This window comes from Heliconius melpomene, chromosome 21, assembly GCF_056956725.1.
Source record: "Heliconius melpomene rosina isolate 202511_hmr_F chromosome 21, ASM5695672v1, whole genome shotgun sequence".
NCBI lineage: Eukaryota > Metazoa > Arthropoda > Insecta > Lepidoptera > Nymphalidae > Heliconius > Heliconius melpomene.
Window position 1 is genome coordinate 7860235 of NC_140409.1, and position 26311 is coordinate 7886545.

At 31.5% G+C, this 26311-nt stretch overlaps 2 protein-coding genes across 7 annotated transcripts in view; both read right to left on the reverse strand.

The window, feature by feature from the left end:
• The window catches only part of Sh (Potassium voltage-gated channel protein Shaker), a 194933-nt gene that overhangs the window by 92357 nt on the left and 76265 nt on the right, over positions 1-26311 (reverse strand). The window contains exon 1 of one of the 6 annotated variants that reach the window (XM_085206433.1): positions 2129-2266. The exons of the other annotated variants lie outside the window; for them this stretch is intronic. The gene's annotated coding sequence lies outside the window, so the exon portion shown is untranslated. Of the gene's footprint in view, positions 1-2128; positions 2267-26311 lie in introns of those variants that run through there. 6 annotated transcript variants of the gene reach the window in all.
• On the reverse strand, positions 8816-9559 carry LOC146527118 (uncharacterized). Its single transcript, XM_085206142.1, has one exon. It carries the CDS (start codon positions 9557-9559, stop codon positions 8816-8818), a length of 744 nt encoding a protein of 247 aa, XP_085062268.1.

Here is a 26311-nt window from a genome sequence, read left to right on the forward strand (position 1 = left end):
TGTACCACGACTGGCCTCAATACTCAGAAGTTAAATACTTCTGAGTATTAATTTTAGTTACTTATAGTATGTTTAGAGAGAAAATTGATCTAATCTTGTTATCTTCTCCTATCTTCCCTAACTACTGAAGGTCAGTCAGCCGTTCAACCGTCAACGAGTATATCAATTGGATATATTAATTATTTATTAGTTTTAAACATTTTGTCCACTATAACAACAAAGCCAATTTATATACTTATTATCTGTACCTAACCAATACTATAAAGTCTATTAATGTTAGTGACTGTCTTAAGTAATGATGTCATTATGAAATCGCGAAGAGAGATCTCGATATCTCTCTCTTTTGATATCAATGTTATGGAAATTTAGATATATAAAAATTTATTTTTGTATATAGTTATATAGTTTTTGGCAACGTTTACTATTTTTGTTGATATATTTAAAAAAATAAATATTAGATATAAAGTAATATATATTAAAAATATCTTTATAATATTGTTATATTTTTATATATATAACTATATTATAAAGATATTTTTGAAGGAGTATTTTACAATACACTTTACATAAGAACATTAAGAAATAATGAACTTGTAAGCTTTTATTATGTATGATAAATAATAACAATGATGAATCTGACACAAGCCTATACGCCTACCGTTCTACCCATATAAAGAAAAAAAAATGTTTTCACTTTACTATATTTAACATACATTTTGTCTCCACTATTTTATTAGAAAATGTACTAAGAATCTACTCTAAATAAAGTAAATTTTAATATATATCTATATAATTATATTTTTAGGACATCCCTATGTTTTAAATATACGACCTGTGACTTACAAGGAGTTTCATAGATTAAATAAAAATCTTAAAGAAGATCATATAGTATTAGCACTATAACTACTTTTTGAAAGGGGTTTAAAAACTTTACGTGCTTGGTTTTAAATTCAATGACTCTACAATGAAAATCCAAGTAGATACGCAAAGCTTCCCTTTATCAAAGAGACATTATGTTTCTTTAAGAAAGCTGGAGTGCAAAGCTGAAGAGCTTGGATTCCTTTAGCTTTACACAATCCACGTACGCTGATTACATAGAAATTTACAATTTAAATATATTACGTTGATGTTATTAATTTATTCCTTTTAATAATAATTATAATAAACAATTAATTCATTTATTTTTCATACAAGTAAATATTCTGTTAATATTTAATGGCGCACAATTAACGAAATTTTCAGTTTCAAGATAATGGATTCGTTTAAGTCGAAACTATTTTATTCAATATTTCTTTGATGTTTAATGCAATAATATAAATACATATGTTGTATTTATTTGTAGTTTGTAAATTCTATTTAGCAAACTGATTGTTTGATTCTTTGGTTTTTGTAAGTGCTGAATTCCGAAACCTCTTGGAGAACAGATTGGAATATCGAGCTCTTCAACATCGACAATGTGGTTCAGCTAAATAATTATAAAGATTTCAACGACTTGTAATTAGATTCTCAGTTCATGATTTGCAGATATGAGTTGTTTGTTGCACTTCTGTGCTTTCAAACAACAAATATTACTTGTAGAGCGATCTCTATCAATGATACCTGTCTAGCGTGTACGTACATCATTCGTTGTCTTTCAACATGTAAATTATGTATTTTTTTATGAAAGTAGTAGTAATGTTAAATATAAGTTGTTTGTATTTTTTTTATTTATTTATTTTTTAATTAATTAAAAGTTTCATAAGTATTATTTATAAATATCAGATAAAGATAACAAGGGGATCTAGTTTTGTTGTAGCGTATTTAAAGTTATTAATCGGAATTTCTACAAAAATATTGTTTCAAACGATACAAACACTAAATTCATATAACAAATTTATGAAAACCCGTATAAAATGTAGACATATATTGCATGTGTAGCACATCGTACTTTAGCGGAAGTTTCTCAGCGAGATTGAGCTGCAATATATTCTTTGAAAACCGTAGCGTCCCCTCCCCCCCCGCAATAAGCTGCAAATGACAGTTATAATATTTAAGAAATCCTTTTGGAGCTCATCATACTGATATTTGGTAACATAGCATCGCAGAAACAATGGTAAGTGAGCGATAGAATAAGACAGAGTTTCGTAACAATAAGAGAAGGGTGGGCGGCGGGAGGCGTCTACTACGAGGACTACGAGAGCCGGCTCCGGAGCGGGTCGTTCGAAACTCCTAAAGTGGCACTGAACTGGTGAACCTGTCCCGGGGACCACCACGGCGCCAAACACGCGGTCAACCGCGTCGGCGGCGGCGGGGTCGGCGTGGCGGGCGAGCGGCCGCGGCACCTCCACGCTACTGCGGCACGCGCCACGCCGCGCCGGCCCGCGCCCGCGCCCGCAGCGACGCATCCCCCACCGCGCTGCGCCCCTCGCGCCGCGCCCCCGCCCCGACCCCCGCGCCACCCGCCCGCCCTCGCCGACCGCCCGACCGCCCGCCCGCCCGCGCAACCCGCACGCACGCCGCATTCTTGCCTTTCACCCGCGCGCCCTTAACAATCCGCACAAAGAGCCCACCAGCTACGACTCGACGTGCGACCCTCGAGCCGACCTGCAGGCTGCACCACCGGGCAACAAGATAGACTCAACAGATTCATATTTTTTATATATACTTTACTCCGATCACAAATTTACTGTTCTAAGAATGTTTAATTCACATGATTATTATATATACGAAATTGAGGTCTAATTATTTAATAAAATATATAATTAAAATAATTAATCACTCCTATAGCAAATAATGAAATCGATATAATATAATCAATTAGAGCGAGCTTCCTACATACAACTTGTTAGAATTACTTGAACTTATTAGTGTTTCCAATTTTGATCCATCTTGATGATATTCTGCTAACTTGCAAATATCCGCCTCGTTATCTGTTAGTAATTAATAGAATGTAGAACTTCAGAAAATTAATTTTAATTTACATATTAGATGAGTACATTCACAAATCATTTTGACGCATCTATTTTTAAATATATATATATAAGTATATATTAGAAGCCAGTCGTGGTGCAGGGGCACAAGTGTGTGACTGTAAACGCTACTGGTTGTGGGTTCGATCCCCACTCGAGAAATTGAAATATGAAGTAGATTTTGTTATTTAGGTGCATGCGTACAAATATACACTAGCCCGCCTAATTCTTAAAGGAACACGTGATTGATTATGAAATATTTTCCACGTAACTTTAAGTCTGGAAAAACATTATAAATACAAATTTTACCTTTTATTGATATCTTTCAAATGAATGCATGTATGTATTTTGTACATTTCGCATTTAAAAATTTTATAATTATATCTCTAGTTCTACATTTTAAATATCAAATATTTAAGCCTAGCTAAATACAAACCAATTTAGTTAGATTTTAGGTCAATAGTCGCAATAAGCGTGTAAATAAAAATTCAAATTGATACCAGAGGTGAAGGTGAGGCTTTAGCACGGCAGATTTACGGTTATCTCCCTAGCGACCAAGCGGATGTGATCAAGCGCTAGAAATTCGTTGAGCTATAATAAAGTTGAACCATTTAGTAACAAAGTCTTTTTACTTATTACGTCCTAAAAAGAACATATTTTAATTAAACTTTCGACTTCCCTTAAACAAATATACTGTGAAATGGGCTGGATAGAAACACTTTTAGACTTTAAGATTGTTACAATGTTTCCGATTTTAACTTCAATATAAAACAATGTATTATATTGAAGTATTACTTAACCCATTTAGAACCATTATCTAACTACCAGTAAATAAAAGGTTTTTTAAGCAATAATTGACAGATACCGATGTAAGAAAATAAAAAACGTAAAAAATTGTCTACTCTTATTTATTCCCACATCAATCATTAAATGATACGAGATCCCAGGGCACCCAGACCTACGTCATTTTAGCAAAGCTGAAATTTTGAGGATTAATAGTTTAATATATAGTTAAGACTATATGCATACTCTCTAACTTGAAAGTGGGGACATTTCGGAGATAGCGCCAACTTAAGGTATACGCCCAGCTACGTTAAAGTAAAAACGCTCGTTTTTAAATATGTTTTTAAGAATGATGTAAAAAAATGTATATTTACTATTACCAGACCCTTTACGTGAGCCTTTACTCCTGCCAGACGTTCTAAAAGTTGTACAAAATTAGGACAAATGCCTTTAAACTAGTTAGCTTTAATTCCGGTCTAATTCATGACCCCTCATAAGCACCCAGACCAGTCCGATGACTTCATTATCTTCCCAGACAGAGATATACCGTTATTTTGTGCTACCTCTGAAATGTCCTTTTCCTTTTTTAGTAGAGACCCTCCGTTCTTTTTGAATACCCCGCTAGGGATAAAGCGTGAAGTTAAGGTTAATTCCAACAGTCATTGGTTCTAATCCCGTTACGACTAAACTTTTAAGCGTCACTTTTCATAAAGATTAATGACTTGTCGAAAGCTCATTTTCAAATTTAATAAATTGTTATGAGACAATACTTGTTCACCATACCAGTGTTACATTAATATGGTCCTCGTTCAATTTAGAATTTTAATTTAGGTAAAATGTAAGTAAAAACACCAAACAACCATTGAAAGAAAAGAATTAAAATCTTTTTTAAGCTTCCAACCGAAAAGCCTCTCCTACTGCACGTAATTAAAAATAGGGCTTAGTGACTGTTAGGGCGAATAGCACTAAATGATGTTGCTTTTGCATCATACTTTTTACATTTTTTTTTAAGTCTTGCAAACAGGTTAACGAGTTATAATATTTTTTTATATATTATAATTATAAATTAGTGATATATGAGGCCGTCATGGCGCAGCGACACGAGGGTGTGACTAACGCGACGGTTGTAGGTTCGAAAAGTCCTAAATTATATTAATAATATTTTATTTATTATTAATTGAAATAATTACTAAGAACATAAAATAAATAATAATAATCACATAATCTCCAACTAAACATGATAATTAGTGTTTTTTTTTATCATTTTCACTACAATATTAACCAGAAATTAGTTCAGCCAAAATAAAATTCACAGACCAGACGTCGGAATTGAATTGGGCCCATTAAGCCATTTTCACGTTCGTGATGACATTGAAACAGAAATAACCCTAAGACAAAAATTATAAAAATAAAATCATCAGAGCTGGATACTTTAAAATATTAATAAAACGATATGCGTAATGCGTGTCAGATATAATATACACGCTCGCGTAATAGTAACGTCCCATGTATTTATATATACAAACTAGCGGCCCGCCCGCGGCTTCGCCTGCGTGAACTACGTTATTATTAATTTCTGTCTCTGTTCTATAAGTGACGTCCATGCAAAATTTGAGACTCCTAGCATTTGTAGTAACGAAGTTTCATACAAACTTTCAACCCCAAAAACAATCCCTTAGAAGTCGAATATTGCAAATTCCCGTCTTAACGAGCACCTACGTCCTATAAATAACTCCTATGAATTAATGTATAAAATAAAATTTGAGATTCCTAGCACATGTAGTTTCTGAGATTTCGTGATGAATGAGTGACCTTTCGATTTTATATATATAGATATATTAACGAAAAAAGTTTTCTGTACATCTTTCGCTCCTCACTGTGTGGAATAAACGAAGAAATTGAAATTGTTTTAAAAGAGGGTAGAAGTTTACTTTTTTACGTAATAAATAAAATAAATAAAATAAAATAAAAAGAGCCTTTATTTTCTCTGACCTGTTTACATAATTTGTTTTACTTATAACTAACATTTTACACAATATATGGAAATATTTACTAACATAAGAATAGAATATTAACTGAAATTGTCCATTTTTTTTTCCAACTGTTATTATCATTATTATTATTATTTTTTAAATTTAAATTTATTGTTAAATATTATTATTTCTGCTAGTGTCAGCTACCAGGTCAGGCTGTCCTACGACATAGGCCTCCTCAAGTTCCCTCCACTTGTTCCGGTCTAGTGCTATCCGTCTCCACCCCTTTGGCAGGTCGTCTTCCCATCTTTTAATCTGTCTCCCTCTCCGTCTTTTTCCATTTCTTGGGTACCATTCTGAGACTTTTTTGGTCCACTTTCCTGCATGTGATCTCATCATGTGACCAGTCCACTTCCACTTAAGAGTTCTTGTTTTTACTTTGACATCCAACACTTTGGTATTGCTCCTGATTTTTGTTGCTTTGCATTTGTCTTTCAATCTCAGGCCCATCATGCTCCTTTCCATTCCTCTTTGGCATACTCCCAGCTTGTGTTCAATTTTCTGTGATAATGGCCAAGTTTGACAGCCGTAGGTGAGGCATGGGAGGATACATGTGTTAAATATTTTTGATTTTTCTGAAATGGGCACTGATTTATTCTTCATTATTTCACGGAGAGACCAGTATCTTTGCCAGGTGTTATTTATTCGTCTGTCTACTTCCTTATTTGGCAGATCCTTTACTGATATTACTTGACCCAGGTATATATATTCGTTGACATATTCAATCTCTTCCTCCATTTCTATTTTGACTTTGGTCATGTTAGTCATTAATTTGGTTTTGCTGGTATTCATTGATAGTCCTGCTTTTTTGCTTTCTGATGCTAGTTGTTGCAGCATTAGTTGTAGGGTGTCTGGATCTTCTGTAAACAAGACTATGTCGTCTGCGAATCTCAGGTGGTGTAGCTTTTCTCCATTGATATTGATGCCGAAGTTGTCCCAGTTGAGTTGCCTGAAGATGTTCTCTAAGACTGCGTTGAATATCTTGGGTGACAGCGGGTCTCCTTGTCTAACTCCTCTCTGAATTTGGAATAGATTTCCTGTTTTTTCTAGTTGTATTTTTGCTGTGCTTTTCTCATATATTTGCTTTATTATTCTTATATATTTTTGCTCAACCCCTTGGTTTCTCAATGAGTCCCATATGTAGCTATGCTTCAGGGAGTCAAATGCTTTATTATAGTCGACGAAGGATAAGTAATACGGGCGGTTGTATTCGTTGCATTTCTCTATTACTTGCTTGACAGTGTGTATATGATCAATTGTTGAGAAATCGGATCGGAATCCAGCTTGCTCTATAGGTTGATTACCGTCTAACTGTTTGGTCAGGCGTTCTAGTATAATTTTTATGAATATTTTATACAAGTTTGGGATTAAGCTGATAGGTCTATAATTGTTTATATTATTCTTGTCTCCCTTTTTATGCAAAAGTATGATTGTTGAAGATGTCCATTGACAGGGTATTTGTTCTGTGTCTAAAATTTGGTTACATATATGAGCAAAAGGTTTTATTATTTGTTCAATGGTTGCTTTTAGTAGTTCATTAGTTATCTTATCATCGCCAGGTGATTTTCCTATCTTTTGTGTTTGAATAGCCCTTCTTACTTCGCTTTGCAGAATCTGTGGGATTGGTTCTTGGTTTATATTGTCCTTAAATGTTGTATCGTCTGTTTCTTCCGTTAGATTGTCTGTATATAATTCTTTGTAAAAATCTGTTGCTGTTTTTAAGATGTGTTGTCGTTTGGTTGTAGTATGAATATTGTTTTTTTTGTCTTTTTTTATCGTTTTCAATATCCATGTAGAATATTCTTTTAGTTGTTTTGAAGCCCTTTTAATGCCTCCTGTTTTGCTTATTTGTTCTCTTATTATGTGAAGCCGCCTTGCTTTTCTATGGTCCCTTATTGCTTTTGTGATTTCTTTGCTAATGTTTGTTATTTTTTCACGGTTTTCTGTTCTATTACTAATCAATTCTTTTCTCTCCATAATCTTCAATCTGGCTGTATTTCCAAGCTTGTCTTTTGTACCTTCCCACAAACAATTCTTTAATTTTGACAGCGCTTCTTCTAAAGAGTTGTACTTGTCTTGTCCGTTACTTTGCTTCTCTATTTTGTCTAATGAACCTTTTAATTCGTGTAAGTTTTGTTCTGTTAAAAGTGGTAGGGCCCCCCCTTTCGTTCCGTGGAATTTTCTTCTTGGTAGTTTCAGTTTCTTACACGCAATAGCACCTCTCACCAGTCTATGGTCGGAATTAAAGTTAAATTTGGGCACCACACCAACATTGTTAAAAATCTTGGGCACATTAGTAGTAATGAAGTCTATCTCGTGTTTATCTTTACCATTAGGGGAGATCCAAGTCCATTTATTTTTCTGCTTTTTAGGAAAAAAAGTGTTCATTATTCTCAAGTTATGTTCGAAACAGAAATCTATGAATCTTTGGCCATTATTGTTTCGCCTTCCTTGGCTATATTTTCCCAAAATATATTCACCTATTTCCGATTTACTTCCTATTTGACTATTAAAATCTCCCATTACTATTATATTCTTATTTACTATTTGCATTGTTTTGGTGAGGGTTTGGTAGAATATATCTTTCTCCTTCTCTGTTGCTTGGTCTGTAGGGGCATATATCTGAAGGATTGAGAATGGATTCCTGAAACCAGGTAAATTTATATTTAAAATGCCAATTCGATCTGATATGCCAACAAATTCTTCCACATATTTTTTTAATTCTTTTTTAACCAGAAATCCTATTCCGTAATTCCCTTGAATTTCTCCTTTGAAGAAAAATATGTATTCTTTAAATTCCTGTATCTCTTCTCCGAGTCTTCTAACTTCACATAGGCCCATTATGTCCCATTTAATATCCTTTAATGCATTTTCGAGCTCGATGAGTCTGTCTTCCGTTCTTAGTGTCCTTGTATTCAGAGTGGTTATATACAGTTTGCTTGTCTTATTATTTAGGGTGGATGGAGTGGTATTTGAGGGTGTAGGTCTATCAACCCCACGAGGACCAGTCGGCTTGGGGTTGGTCCGTCTCCGGTTGCTGATATCTAATTGCTAATTCTTTTTAATGCTAGTTGATGATGTGGAGGTAAGTGAGTTTGATCTCCCTCTCATCAAATCATAAGCATTGGTTTTATTTATTATGCTATTTGAAGACATATTCACTTGTTTTTTAGGGTTTATATATGTTCCTGGAGAAGTTGATTGTTCTCTCTTCTTTCTCTCTGTAATTACATTGTCTTCCTTAACTATCAGTTTATCATACTTTATATAAGCAATGTTTCCTTTAGCCTTTTCCTCTTTAAGTTGTTGCTGCAGTTCTTTTCTTTTTTCTAGCACCGATTTTGGATAATCTTCAACTACATAAACATGTTTAAATCTTTTCTTGTTTTTTAAAATTTCAACTTTTTTCCAATAATTTGTAAAAGAGATCAGAACAGGTCTGGGTTTTCCTTTATGTTTGTTTCCAATTCTAAATGTGTTCTGAATATCGCTTGTTTCAAGAGAGATATTGAGGTCATTTCCAATAATTTCTATAATTGCTTTGTGTAGATCTATTGAGCCTTTTTCTGTCTCATCCAATTTAAAGAGTAGTATATTATTCCTTTTCTTGTCATTTTCTAGTTTATATACCTTTCTTTCTAGTAATTCCATCTTCTCTTTCAGTTTTTTATTATCTTCCAATATCGGCACTAATTTTTCGTTCATCTGTTTTAGAAGATTGTTGGTGATCATTGTGGTTTGCCTGTCCATTTCTATTTTCATTTGGTCAAAAAGCATTTGAAATTGTTGCTCCATTTTTATTTGTATTTAATTAACACAAAAAAAATTTACGTAATACTAAAATATTAATGGACAAAAAAAATTATCAGCTTCACGCTGTATCCCGCACACAGCCGGGCAGTCGGAACCTAGTGATAAGACACTCCGTTCCCCAGTGATGAACAATTTTATCACTAAAATTATTTTATACGATATAATCATAAATAAATATATATTTTTTCGTAAAATAGAAGGATTAGCAGTCGTGAAATATTGTCCAACTTATTTAATATTCCAAAGAACCCTTGTAATATTTAGATGAATCCAAATTTCTATTTTGCAAAAAATAGTGAACTGTTTTTCAAAATTTTAGCATTTTTCTTTAGGAACTTGAAGAGTCTTAGAAGCTTATTTTCAGAACATTTGATTCGGTAAATTCTTATTTGCAACATCCATAATTACTTTCCTGAAAAATTTCTTTTTCATACATCCAATATATTTCGACATATCGTAATTTAAATAAAAAATATTTTTTATTTAGTCAAATTAAAAAAAATAATAACAGGGATTTACTTTTACTAAAGATATGTCAAATTCAACGTAGATTGCAGCTAAATTAAACAGAAATCCCGGCTAGCTTCTAGATTGAATAGCGCACGTGGATTGGCACAGACATAGCGATGTCTAACTGACAGACCAACTGGAATCATTTCGATTTCAACCTGTAAATAATTACTAATAAATTTAATATCTTTATATAATTACAATATTATCAATAAATTATTACACTATTTTGATGACTAATATTGTCTAAAGATTGTTATTTTTTTTTAAATTTAAACAGTTTATCTTTTACTAATATTATAAATGTGAAAGTAACACTGTCTGTCATTTTGTTACGTACACTCTTTCGTTTAACCTGCCCTTTTCCAATTCTAAGAGGAGGAAATTAAAATGGTATACGACCACGGCTGTCTTCTGATAATGCTAATGCTGAATATAAAAAAATGCAAATATTATATAAAATTAGGGGCGAAGTAGAGCTGCTGAGAGGTTGCTGGCTAATTTCAGTATATAGTGTAGAATATTATTAATTATAAAATTTAACAAGAAATACTTTTTGAATTAAAATTAAAAATCAAAGATGTGAAAAAAAATAATTTAATAAGAACACAATTCATAAACACATTGTGTCAAAACACCGCTATCAAAATTTAGAACGCGTGGTCGTAAATTAAGACGTACCATGATTTTACCACACTGAAACGTTTTGCTCTCGTTTATATCATTTTGATGAGGTATATTTTTATTACATTACGTTATCTAGGATACAATCCATACCTATATTATAAATTCGAAAGTAACTCCGTCTGTCTGTCTGTCTGTCTTTAACGTAATCAGGGCCAAACCGCAAATTTAATTGTGATAAAATAATCATATAGAGATACTTGAGGGTCTCGGGATGAACATAGGATACTTTTTTTCTCATATTTGTAATATTATCGATATATACTAATATATTAAAATACTTATTAATTTGACATGCAATTTATTCTGCCATGATAATAACAACCGTCGCTAAGCAACGATTTACAAAGTTTGTTGTTAGAAAGCGTCACCCAAAATAAGCTTGCTTAACGCATCTCTCTATTGAAAGCTGAAAATAATTTCATAAATATATTTAACAAATATTCGTATAGTTCAAGCGGGCGTAGCCGCGTTCGGGTCCACTAGTATATCCTATCCTATCCTATATCTTATAAAACAAAGTCGCTTTTTGTGTCTGTCTGAACTTTCTAACTCTTCTTCTTCTAAACCGCCCAACGGATTTTGATGCGGTTTTCACTATTAGGTTGAGTATTTTTCAGGGAAGGTTTATATATAGATTATTGTTTGTACATTCTTATGTAAAATAACATAAATACGGTTAATGTATATAAAGTCCTACCCGTTGAGACACTTTCGCGCATGCGCTACTTTAATGGTAAGTACTACGTGAAAATAATGTACTGGAGTATTGTTCCTCTTAATAAGATCTACAAAAAAGTCCGCGACGGCATATTCGTATCTTTTAAGAATAACGTGTACTGATCGTATTTCTGTCTAAAAATAGTAATTTTTTTTATTGTCAGGGATATTTTTCCATAATGGTATTAATCCTTATCCTTTAAAATACTTTATTAATTTTCTACGTTAAGTGAAAATAAAATTTGCTGTTTACACTATTTCGAAATTGTGAATAGTTTTAGAGAAAAATGCATTTAATTGTTAACAACGCCGTTCACACATCAGCTGTATCGAGTCAAGTTTCACTTATCCCTTACTCTCAGCATTTAAATAAGTACATTAGTTACGTTCGCCATTTAATGTAGACCAAAGCTGTCTTTTACTGTTTTTCATTTTAATAAGAACTTTAGAAGTTGTTACAATATCAAAAAATCCTTGCTGCGAAACGGCTCGCCACTTGCCATGCGTCCGCCGCGCCCGCCTGCCTTACACGCATCGGTGGTTCAGTGGTAGAATGCTCGCCTGCCACGCGGGCGGCCCGGGTTCGATTTCCGGCCGATGCATTTATCCTATTTAATTTTCCTCACAGGCAGCCACGTAGTGCTTGCTTTTCATCAGGGACAGAATACCCTCTTCAGCATTAATCACAAGCTCGAAAAAAAACCCGCCTGCCTCTATAGCAACGAAGATTTAGATGCGTTTGCACGTATTGGATAATTGGAGTTGAATATATTATTTCAGCGCGATATATTTGGTTTCATATTTTTTTTTAATAAGTAGTTGAAGAGATTAGTAGCACAGATTTAAAATTACGGTACCTACTAAAAAATCCTTGATGTGTAAAACAATTGGAAAATCCTTATTGAAACTACGAAAATGCGGGTTGCATTACATAATTAATTTTCACATTATCTTAAGTGCTTTGCAAACATACATTATATGAATAATCCAGAAGTTAAAGCGGGCGAAGCCGCAAGAGGGTCGCTAGTATATAATGTTTTATCACGATTTATATACCTCTTCTGGCAACTCTGTACCATTTAAAAAATTTATCGTAAGTGCTTATTTTAATACGTCAATTACTTATTAAAAATATTGAACACTGTTTAAAATAATCCTTTTATTTTGATAAAAATATTATTACTAAACACAATTTACATTTACTTATATTTTACAAGGCATGATAGAAAGTATCTATAAAAATTCGGACCGTTCGTGATATATCTACATTCTGGATGCTTAAGAAAGTAAACATAATTTACATTGACTTAAGTTAACAATAGTAGATGATTTGATTAAATAAATACGAAATATGTTTTTGACTTCTTTACGTAGCTTTACATTGGTTCAGGAATTTTCTAAGTTAACATTAGTTAATGGGCTTATTTTTAAGAAAAAATAGAGTTCTAGATATAGATAGATAGTACTGGTACTTTGTGTACCATCTTCCATAGAACACGTTCATCCCCTAAACACTATATATACTACTATATACTCTCTCAGCTTTACTGCCTTTAAATCTATAAACATAGGCGCCTCAGCTAATCCTATCTCGCCACCATGATCTTTTATTTTTTTTTTCATATATTAATTATTAAGTTAAATACATAATTTCGTTACAACATCACAAAAAAAATAAATAATAGAATAATAATTTATTATTTTCACTTAACAAAATGAGTGTTAAAATGCTACTTCAAAGGTGTAAAAGATATTAGAACACGTATATCATCTAGTAACACATATAGAATACCTTGATCTTTTTGATGTAGAAACGACGTCATTCGAGGCTGGCAGGTTGACAGATTCATGAAATCTGCATGAGTTTCAACAAGTTTTAGTCTATTTGGTTATATCAGGTAACTAAAAAATATATTGTTTTTTTTATTTATTCTTAAAACTACAATGAACAATTTGGCTTTTTGGATGAGATTGACTGTTTGCTGGGGGACGTAGTGTAGATAATAGCAACAAAGTTTCATTTTTTAATAAGTAATAATAAAAGTGAGTAACAGTTTTCAGACTTGAAACAACCATTAACTTTTTTCAATTTCTCTTAGTAAAATAATTGCATCATTTCACAGACCAAATTTTCTTATTTTTCTTATTTTCTTTCTTTTTTCTAATTTTCTTACTATTAATGAATATTTTGCAGTGGAACTGGCTTAATTAGTCTGAGGTAATTTAAGGATAAAGCACATTATAAATTTATATATTTATATAAATTTATATATTTATATATTATCTGAGACATTTGTTTTTCAATTTCTATCTTTTAGAATTTGCTTAAATTTTTATATTTTCCTTAATTTATCATCCTTTTTGAGCACCGACATAAAATATATTTTTGAAGTGCCTATATATGTGTGTATACATGTGTATATATATGTGTGTGTCAACTTTATGTGTATCTATGGCAAACGGATGGAGTGATTTTGTTGTAAAGATGATTTAATCGAGGATGTTTTTTTTTAATGTGTATGTAAAAATGTATAAAAATTGTTGGAATTTGAACCTATAAATGTTTACGGGTGCTGTTAGTTTTGTAAATTTAAAACTTGATAAATAAATTCTACTATTCATTTAAAAACTTGTGCAGGCTAAGATTATTTTCGTAGCTCTCAAAATACATCATGGACAAGACTGGTAGTATAGGGCTACTATAAACGCTTCAACGCAGGCATAGGCGTCGTCATATTTTAGAACGCTTTCTTATATCTGGTAAATGTAGAGCAACATATCATTTTTTAATTCAATTTCGTTAATTTTCGAATCCAGTGATAAGTAATTGCATTCTCTTCTCCTCACCCATTTTATAGCTTTTACACTTTAAATATAATCCACTATATTATAATGAAATAGCCGAGATCGTTACAAGAGAGTTTAGAGCAACGATGACCATGTCATTTTTCATTTGCACCACGATGCAGGTCGCCTGTTCATCTGGCTAAAATCAGGGTCAGGGATCACTCTCTGTGTGAATGTGGCCTCGACGACGGTTCTCCTTCTCACATCCTTTTCTCTTGTCCTAAATTGATCCGTCCCTTATATGACATCCTTCCATATAAAGTTCCCTGCCCCCTTAATGTCCAGTGTTTGTTAATGTTTGTGTTTAGTCCGTTGTAAATTTTTATGTAAATATATTAAGAATAACAAAATTAAACTATAAACTAACATCTCTGTAAAATAATAGGTATTACTAACCCTCTTTGTTTATATATATTTCTTGTATTGTTATAGGTGAAGGCAGTATTTTAACTGGATCCCTCTTAAACATGCATTTTTCTGTTGTGTAATATTATTCCTTTTTTTTACCGTACAACCTCTTTCGTGAGTTCTCCATTCAACGTGACACTGGCGAAGTGATTTTGTGCTCAACTGGCACGCTCGGAACGCCATAATAGAAAGAACAGAACAGAACGATGCAGGTCTGTTTTAAGTTATAAGAAGTCATTAAATGGTACCGAAATTGAATTTGGACAACTATCTCCTCGTTAGAATGAAGGCACGGTATTGCGAACGGAAACGTCTTCCGGTACCGTCAGACGGCATTAATTGTGTGCTTTGTACAATTTGATGCCATTTGTAAGCTAGTGGCATATAACCACAACTTGAATCGAACGGTAAAATCTTTATAGAATCCGTTTGAGGTAATTCGGTATTTTCCTTCTATACAATTTCTATTTTATATTAAATATTATTTTTATTATTAACACTACACTATTTTTCATATTATTTGATTTAGCCTATAGCCCGCCCATAGCGGAGTAGGCAAAGGAAATTTGGAAACACAGATTCGCATTTTTCGAGGAATTTTGGAGACATTCCGTGCTGAGTAGCGGAACTCAACGCCGTGCTTTGCTACGATAGCAGAGCGAAGAAATTAAAATTTTAAATATTTAATTTCTAACTAAATAAATGTATAGCGTATTTAATTTTACCGCACATTAACAAGTAGCAGCTGTTCCATTGCGCTTCGATGGCCTCATCGTCATTTTCTTTTCGATTTTAATTCATGTCACAGTAACATGCTTCCATGACTTGAGACTTTTATTAGGGAATCAAAGGCAAAGTTTTTTTTTAAATTATTTCTTACCAAGTTTTTATTAAAAAAAATAAACACATAGTTTGTCTATCTCATTCGGAATAATAATAAAATGTTATGATGTAAGTTTACTTATGAAAACGCTTTTGTTAATAGACGTTTATGTAATAACGAGTGGCCGCCCGCAGCATCGTTTGCGTGGACTTTACGACCCTCGCCATTATACTCCAATTACCATGATACTTCTCTTGCCACTCAAATCCAAGATATCTCATATTATCTCACATTTAAAGGTTTTTTATTTAGACAGGCCTTTCTCCCCTTCTGGAGGTACTGCGTGTTGAGTGGCTAAACTCAACGCTTCTCTTTGCCTCGGCACCAGAGAGCAGAAATAAAATAAAATATTTCATTTCAGCGGGGATCGAAACCACAACCTTTTATGATATAATGTATAGATTTAAATTATTTTTTAATATCGAAAACGCTTCAAAATTTTCTTAAATTAAATAAAATGATAATTAATAAAAAGAAAGGCTTTTAAATTTGACACTATATTAAACCCAAGAATTTCTTTCTAGGCAAACATATTCATCTAGATTATAGATATTGCTTCCGAAGATCTTTAAAAAATACAGTATATTTACAATCAAAAATATAGAACGGCGTTGAATTCCGCACTCTACAGGACAAAATAGCATTGCTGATTACTATTATTGACAATTTGATTTTGACAATTTTTCGACTTGTTCGAGTTGTTAAATATATATTTATTTTTACAGCGACTGTATTAGATTTTACGACGAAAAATTGTCAATAATATCGTATAGTATGCGGGGCCGTATATTGCTTAATATTTTTCTTAATATTATTGTATTTATGGAGCTAGCTTAATTTAAGCAGTAGTCGTTGTTTGATATAGGCATTATCAACTTCATCAGTTGTTATTATACTATTCTTATATTGTACAAAAAATATAAAAGATAAAGTTTAAATGTCATAATAATATACTACAAAATTTTAATATTACAGACTTTTTGGTGCCGTTTTTATGTGCTTTGAATGCAGTAATTAGATTATTCAGTGCCAGAATTGCTTCATGTTGCCCTATTTGTTAACTTATAACTTAAAACGTATTTTTACATTGCTTATAAACGTATATACCTAGGTATATATTATTTAACAACTCCCAAATCATTAACGATGTTAATTTTTTTTTTATTTAAGAATAATTTATATAATTATTTATTATTATTTAAAAAAATATTTTTGAACATATATCAGATTTCATTATAAAAAATACTTTTAATTTTGTTCCTTTGAAATGTACTTCTTAAATAACTACTATAAATTTCTAAAATACTTTTAGACTAAACATTTGCTATACATTTAGGTAACGGAAGATAACTATTTTTTTTTTGCCTCGCAGGCTCGTGATCGTATGGGTGGTGATTATTATTTTTATCTTTATAAATCTATAGACTGCGAGTTTTTAGGTCACTAAGTTTTATTAATACATACATATATCTATATGATAAAAAAATTATAATTCCCTTACTTCCTTGTTTTTGGTGTAATTTTGTTATATAATAATTGTGAAAAAATTATAATGCAAAATTTTAAAATATAAACATTAACAAAATTTTTTATCCAGTAATTTTTCTTTGTATTCATATCCTCTGCCAGCTTTCATATACAGTATGTACAAGGTCGTCGTTTTGGCATCCTAGCTTTACACTTAATATATAATACCGCATTCTTGATAGTCTAAAACAAAAATTAAAATATACCATGTAACTTATAATAAACTGTTATACGTTATTAAATTGTTTAATATGGTGTGAAATAAAGAGTTTTTATGTTATGTTAAATTAATTTAGGCCAGTCCTGGCGCAGGGGCACACAGCGTGACCGTAAACGCCACAGGTGGTGGGTTCGATTCCCACTCGAGGAAATGAAATATTTAATCATTTCTTCGCCCTGGTGTCGAAGCAACACACGCAGTACGCCTGCCTAATGCCTTCAGAATTCGGCGGAAAATAGAAAACTGCTGGATGCAGCGTGACGCTAAAAAATATATTTAGAAAATATTGTGAAATGTATTTTAACAAAGGATATTTAGCTTGTTTTGATTTTATAAAAAAAATATATTAATAATGAGCGAGGTTTTACGTTATAATTTTTAATTAAAAAATTCAAGTTTCGGTTATTACATAATAATTGAATCTCCAGTATTAATAAGGCAGTAAATTGCTTCTTTATTTTCGTTTCTTTTTGTTTTATATTTCTATTGGTGTAAAATTTCAATTATACTTTCAATTTGTCGAGAGTTGTCTCTTATAGAGACAGTTTACTACTAGTAAAGACATACTAATATTATAAATGTGAACGTAAGTTGTTTGTTATGATTTCAAGCCAAAACGACACAACTGATTATCGTGAAACTTTGTACACATCATTTTTAGATTTTTAGAGATGTTAGTAAGAACAAATGATACTTTTTATAAAAAATATGTATATTTTAAATAAAATATTATCTTTTGGCTATAATATAAAAATAAGTTTAAGCGAGCGAAGCCGCGTTTGAATCTATAGTCTTTTTTAAAGACAGCATGAATCGTCATTTACCTGCCTTCTAGAGCCATTAAATTAAATTTACATTAAATTGTCTCATTTTTAACCTGATTTCGGTAAAAAACAAACATTTCTCATAAAGGCTTATTATAATAAGTGAAAAATTCTATAAAATGTTGCAATATACGTAATAAAACATGCTCAATGGTTTGCAATTCCAGTTTTTCAAACACCATTCGTTTGCCGCATTGCAAGGACAAGGCTCGAGGCTACGCTAATGCTCAGACAACGAAATAAAGTAATATATATATTTTATCATAATTGACTTGCATTTTATACTGAATAGCTGTAGCGTTTATTTATTTTACATATTATAATATTCTTTATTTTACTAAAATACATTAAAAAAAGTTTAAAACATTTAGTTTACAAACGTCTTAATAATAATCTTAAATAAACTTATAATGAACACCAAATTAGTCTAAAATGTTATAAGCACAACTATTTACTAGACTATACCAATAGTGTAATATATACGATGACAAGACCACAAAGGAACATGGCAAGAACCTGTAGCTTAGTGAGTTCTGTGAGGTCTGAGATTGTATAATACTATTAATTATGCAACTGCAACTGTAGTTGTGAATTTATTATAATTTAAATATGTATTTTGACTGACTCAGAATTCGGTTTAATTAAAAAATTTTAAATGTTCTTTAAAGCAACAGTTTTTCAAGGAATTTATAGGTTATTTGTTACGTATTTATGTTTGATGCTACTGTTATTTAAAAAACAAGATTTACTGGATGATACTCCTCCCGATGCATTGACATGTTATTTTTAACAATTTTTTAATAGTTTTTGTCCGTTTGTTAAATTTAAAAATCAACAATAAAAAACACTGCAATGTCAGTAATGGATTCAGTAATTTTCAACGTAAACGCTAGAATAGTAAGGAAACAGAATTTCGGTAAAATATTTTAATAGTTCAATTTCTAGTAGCTCGATATTCTAAAGATTATCTCGAAACGGTCTATTTGAAAATTTCACCATAAATAAAATTTGTGTGGTATTTAAAAATAAGCCGTATGTACGCAACATAGAGTTCTAAATGGTTGAACGTATATATTTTGACTGTAGAGCAGAGTCAGATGTCGCTACAGAATTCGCATAAGGCGCATCTATGCTTATTCTGTACTGACCAGTTAACGTGGTAGCGGAAATTGAATACCTTGGCTCCAATCCCAGTGGGGCGTCACTACACTGTGTAATTAAGTCTTACGAGTTCACTTCTCATATTGAATACACATATGTATGTATGTTTTATGATCAAATAAACTCAACAACACACAATATATCTACATCTATACTTATAATATAAACTGTAACTGAACGCTGTCTGGACGTGGAAGATTCATGTCTGTACAATTGTACATAGAATATATATATATATTTATATGCTTGTCTGTGTGTCTGTGTGTTTGTTCACGCTAATTTGGAAACAGCTAAATCAATTAAATGTAGTTTTAACTGTTATATTTTTGCAAACTTCCCTTATCAGTTTGTTTGTTTTATTTCAAATGGCTTATGTCATAATGAAATAGTTATGTCAATACAAAGAATAGAATATTATTTTTGAATAGTAAATGGAAAGTTTTTCTACCAATATTGAAATGTATTTAAAATGATAATGTTATAAGATTACGAAAGCGATTCAGATAAGAAAATAAATAATTGTATAGTAAAAGAGGTGAAGCAAGCAGTTCGTAGATATATAACATAACTTAAGTTTTTAAATTAAATTTCACGTTCATATATATTTTATTTTGCTATTGTATGAAGGAATGAACATTATGCCCTGTATATTTCAGTCCCTCTAACTAGCATTAAGACTTTTAGACTAGATAAGCATACCGTAACTTAGTTTGGTTTACATTTAGTAATAGTGTAAATAATAATAATTATTATAATTAATTGTTAGCTTGCCTTACTTTCTTTTATCAGACTTATTTTACTATAGCTAATACTGTTAAAAAATATATATGAAAAAGTGGTAACATTTGTTCATCGGAATGCACCTATAATGGCCTACTAGAGCTTTTTAACTTTTATATAGCTTCAGCTTCACCCCTGTATCCCTAACAGAGCAGGGTAGGCAGAAGGAACCTAGTGCTAAGACCGTAGTTTCTACCGAATTCTGGAGGCATTGCGTTTTGAGTGGCAGAACTCTATGCCACGCTTTTTTTTTCTTTTTTTTTTTCTCTCGCTGGGAAATGCACAGACCGCCCATACGGAAGGATGAGCGGTACTGTGGAACTCACCGGTGAAACCGATCCTACCCACTAAAACCCAGCGGGAACCGTCTCCACCAAAATGAGATGCCGCAGGATCGCTCGCGCATACTACTACGACGCCTCAGTGGAAGGCCCGCCTTTTGCAGGCCATCGTCGCTTTCAGGGTGTCCTAGGGCATCCGCAATAACCTGTAGGAAGATCAGCCTGACCCTCCCGCGGTAGCTCCTGTAGGGTAGGGGCAGTAGAAGATGACGCCACGCTTTGCCTCGACACCAGAGCGAAGAAATGGAAATATAAATGTAAATATATATTTCACTTCCTCGAGTGGGGATCGAACCCACAACCGATTTATATAGCCATAGTTCAATATTAATTTGGTTATTATTAAAACTAATATTTTACTTATTACTTTTAATTTTACACATTGTAAGTTACATATACAAAACAAAATATAATAATTAATGATTCGACAATTGCGCAAGTTTTACTTTAATAAAATGACGAACCATTCTACTTTAGTTCTTCATTTCTAGTACAGTTTGTGTGATGTTTTTTAAAATGAGGTCTTGTTTTTAATGACAGTGAGGTGAAGTGTAACTGAAACTGGAAAAAGAATAATATAAAAAAAGAGTACTGCCTTCATAGATAATTAAATTTAATTTTTACACAAATAGTTACGGCATTTTAGTAAAGTTTCTATAGAAAATGATTAAGCAGAATAAAATAAATTTTAAACTTTATTTCTAGAATATTAAAAAAAATCCAAGCAATACACTTTCAAATTTGAAAAGAATAATATTGTCAGTTTGTATTTAGGTACGACGTTATTGAACTAAGAAAAAAATCGACATAAGTAGGACCGTAGGATAAAAAAATCGATAACACACAGCCCGCCTATTGACTGACTGACTAATTAACCGTAGTATGTTATTAAGAATGAGGTTTTTATACGTTGAAAGTTTTTCTGTCACTATGAAATTGCCGTCGTAAGTAATAATTAATAACTATCTGTATATTGCTCTATGGTGCGGTGGGTTTGAGCCTTCATAATTTTTAAGAGTGAGGTGGTAGAAAGTTTCCAACTGTTTTTCATTTTGTTAGCCTCGCGTATCATTTTAGGAATACATCTTTTCCCCTATCGAGGATACGGAGTATGAAATCATCACACCAGAAGTCAAGATACAATCAGCTCATTTAGCAAGAATCCAAGGCAATACGCGAGGCAATCAAGAAGTCGATGACGGTAGTTTGATACAATAATTGTGTCAACTGACAGGACAAATGCCAAGTCAGTATGGACGTGAACATGGATTAATGCAAAATGTTCGAAACATCCGCTTCTAAGAATCTATAATATTAAATATACACGATAAATCCGGTTTAAGAGTTTAATTTAAAATAATAATTATTAGTTATTACATAATCTCTATATGTATATAATAATGAATCCCTATTACCCTTGGCTATGTTATTCGCAGAGAACGGCTTTATACATTTTATTCTGTTATAAACGTGTAAAATTTGATTATATGTAATATAAATAAATGTACGTATTGAAGAATTGTAAGCAAAGCTGAAACTATCACTAGGAAGGGTCACCCCGGTACCAAAAGGAACCCGGTATTCATACGTTGATGAACTTAGTACATCGCGTATACCACTCATTCTCCATTTCACCAATCTCCATTAAAATTTAAACGCATATAGCACCCTGTAACAACTAGCTTTGCAGTGACGATCAATAAGCAATAGGAACAGACATCGGAAGCCAAGCTGATGTCAACATGGGCTGTATTTTTCATGGCCAACTCTGTTACTTTTTCAATGCTCTGTAAAGCCTCGTCTATAAATATCTTGACCACTAAATAGAAATGTTAGTAGTACCTAAAGGTAACCTATGTACCTTTAGGTACTATGAATTTCAATTATATATCTTTGAAAGACATCTAACAATAATGAAACTCAAGTGAACAGAATAGCGGAGAATAGCTAGAATGTGAATTAATACAATAATTCAAATTGTGATTATCTCTATCTCTTCTAAAAAATATGCCTCAATAATTGTTGTTTAACATATATTTTAATTTTTTTTTTAAATTAAAGAAAAAAGACCAACTTTTCTTTCATTTGCAAATTGAAATATAAAATTATGAAATTTATTAAAATCATCGAACTAGGGGATTTCAGTTCAAGTATTTTCGTTAGCACACCAAGTGCTCTCATTAGTAAAATAAAATTTGCTTGCAAATATTAATTATCTTCATATTATATGACACAAAAGTGATTGCTGCTAAATGATTGTATTATATTGACTCTAAAATAAACAAATTTCATTTATATTACCGAGGATATAAGTAAAAGTACTCCTATAATTAAATGCCCTTATTATAAATGACATTATATTTATTATTTATAGAATTAATCAATACATTTATATGACTTACTTATATGTCAAGTTGATATAAGCTGTGGCTGTGACATACATTTATATGGACCGTTTATTTTGAAAGTGGTGTAAGTCCATTTTTGAGAAAAATGAGATATCACGTAATTCATGCTTAATTTAATGTAATGTTTCTATATATAATTAGTCCGTGTTTAATTTCTCAAAAAAAACCCATGTTTTGAACAACTTAAAATCGGTCGGTAAATGAAATTGCATAATCATCGACATACTAACCTTTAATTTTCTCAAAACAAAAGAAAATGGACTTACACCACTCTCAAAATAAACGGTCCATATGTACTACTAGAAACACTCGACATAATTTATAGTTTAAATTTATATACACGAATAACCTTCCTATCGACGGCCTCTAAAATGTATGTATAAAAAGAAAAATTGTCAATGAAAATTGTCAAAAGAGAAAGTTTATAGGAGAACAGAACAAAGGTTCCTTGCCTCTGCGATTGTACCTTGCTTTTCCATAAATAAAATACTATTATAAATATAAGTATATAGAAGATAATATAATAATAAAAACAGAATGTACGATTCATTATATAAAATTTGAAATTTAAACTCTTAAAAATATTTCATTGAACACATGTTTCGTAGTTTATTTTAATTCATCCCCATAGTGATGTAAATATGGGGTTGAAAGTTTATATGGAAAAATCTTTAAATCGCCACCGATTCTAATAAAAATTTTAATACAGGCTCTTAAAAATATTTCAGTGAACATGTGTTTCGTGGTTTCTTAGAATTCATCCCTAAGGGTGCAAATAAGCAGGCGAAGCTGCGCGCGCCCCCTAGTAGAATATAAATTAAGGACACCAAATACAACAAAATATTTCCAATTACACTTGATAAATAATATATACACCAAAAACGTAGATTTAATAATACGACGTATAAAAATATAAATGGCAGTTGATCCATTTTTTACATAAGAATAGCCGATGTATGTATCTTATAAATCAATAAAATAATACGATTAATATGTTGCACTGTCGATAGCCCTGACTATGTTTATTTAACTGGTTAGTTATATTGGATTGATTATAATTACATTTAAAATATAAGCATTGTCATATTTTCACCTTCCTGTAAAGTTATTAGAAATACAGTTGACTCAGTATACTTGGGAAACGTCGATAAATATAATGCACAAATCGAGGACTAAAATCCATTAATTATATTTGTTGTTCGGTTGTTTCAATCTATATTTGTCCACGTTGACGGTCAATTTCCATTAAGCTGACCCAATAATCTATTTTAGATATAACTAAAATAATAAAATGTTGTAGACATTCCGAACGATATTGAATACATTTTAAACTATTGTATGACAGAGATTTGACATTTTTCACAAAGTGCCCTAGTAGCTATAATATTTTTTGTAAACTAGCAATCTTTGTAAAATATTTATTCTTTGTCATGTATATTATTTTCATTTTGAAAAAAAAAAAGATTATTCACACATTTATTTTAAGAAAATATTTAGAAACGTATAAGAGTTATGTATAGTACAACTGAGATTGGATTGGAGTTTTTCTATATAACATACTCATTTCAGTATTTTCCCATTTTCTGCCGAATAATGAACGCATTGCATGTGTAGTGACGGATCTGCAACGGTGTTTTGCATGTATTGGACTTGACTAAAAACGGATTCAAATCCCGATGATATAAGCTCCCTTTATCTTCAATGAAATAATAAGATTGTAGAGTTTTCCGTTTTATAATCTTAATGAAGAAGCTAGTAAATTATAACAAAAATAATTATAAAAAACCCGCTTGCATAAAACTAAAAAGAAAAAAATACGCCCAATAGTTCATTAGGGTCCTATTCTTCAACCAATTTAATTTTCACAAGACCTACAAAATTTAAATGGGTTATACTACCTATCTGCTAATAACTGCACTTATAGCAAAAACTGGGATTACCAAAATATGTCTAAATAAAATTTAATAACTGGAATTAGTAATATTTAAGGTGGAGGGGATCTTAAGGGGGTGAGTCGCGTGCTTCAGTTGGCAGGAAGTGTAAAGGAAGTGACGATTAGGTTCTCTAAGCCATTTTCCGCCGATAATGGCTGACAAGCGTTTAATGACTATACTCAAATATTAGTGACCCGAATAGAGTTATTACACTTATCGAGTCTTTCGATTTTCCAACTATTTTTGTTAAATAATAATTATAAATAAAAAATTAAATGAAATTAAAATAAATTTATCCTTATATAAATTAATTAATTAAAAGATAAGTATTTTAAGTAGTGGTGTATCCACACCCGCTTTAAGATTGTCCTGAACACATCAAAGCTTTGTTTTTTTTAGTTATTTAACAATTTAAGATTAATTTGTGGCTCTTATGTTTGACCGATAAAATGAGACCAGTTAAAAAAAATATAATTATAAAAGTTAAATATGCATATGATAAAAAATATTTAATTTTATAAAAATATATTGAAATTAAAAATATAGTCAGTCGATTTATAAGTTGTTTAATACTTTAGTTATTAAGCCACAAAACCACTAGCTTAAAGAAATTCTTAAATAGAGTCTAAATTCATTTAAAATTTACCGCATACAAGTGAATGCAGTACAATTTCAAAAGTAAACTTTGTCCCAGATTGTTTCAAAATGTTTGTATCTATTTGTTTATATTTTAAGCCATGTTTCACGCAATATAAAACTCATCAGAGCATACTGGCTAATCAATGATGTTAATAGTAATATATCAGTAACCTAAAAAGAAACTCTTTCTTAAGTTTTATTTTGTTTGTTATAGTCATAGGACACATTCACGATTTCATTGGTCTTGCTCACATCGAGCTTCTCGTTCTCATCGGTTGATCTATTTTATTCTGTTCTATTCTATTCTCTGTTAACGGAGACCATTTAGAAGCTAATATTTTTTATAATTAACGTTGTCAATTTTACATAATATGTTTATATCGAAGCTGGACTTACATTAACAGAATATATAATATGAATAATTCAAGATATGTAGGTAAAAATATAACAACATAACATAATGGCTAAAAAGTTCGAGGATTCACAATACAAACACAACATAATTTTTGTCATGTTCACCTTAAAACTTCCTCCTAGACCTAAGAACTATGCTCTTGAGTAAACCGTTTAGGTCTTCCAAAATGTCAACCACCAGTACTGCTTCATTGACAAATATATGAAGAGCAGTACCTCAACGAGCGACAACAGTACCTCAGTACTGTTGTCGCTCTCTGTTTATCTTGACTCAGAAGCCTGCAAATATCCTTTTATTAAATCAAGCAATGTTATACAGACCTAACTGTGGACAATTTTAAATAATACTTTGCAATATAAACGGAGGAACTGTAATGGATATGAATGGCAAACGATATATTTAACTATGGTAACATATTGCGTGTGAACAATAA

Bases quoted from the DNA above. Each gene is read 5' to 3' on its own strand.
- LOC146527118 (XM_085206142.1), bottom strand. From the start codon at position 9,559: ATGGAGCAACAATTTCAAATGCTTTTTGACCAAATGAAAATAGAAATG.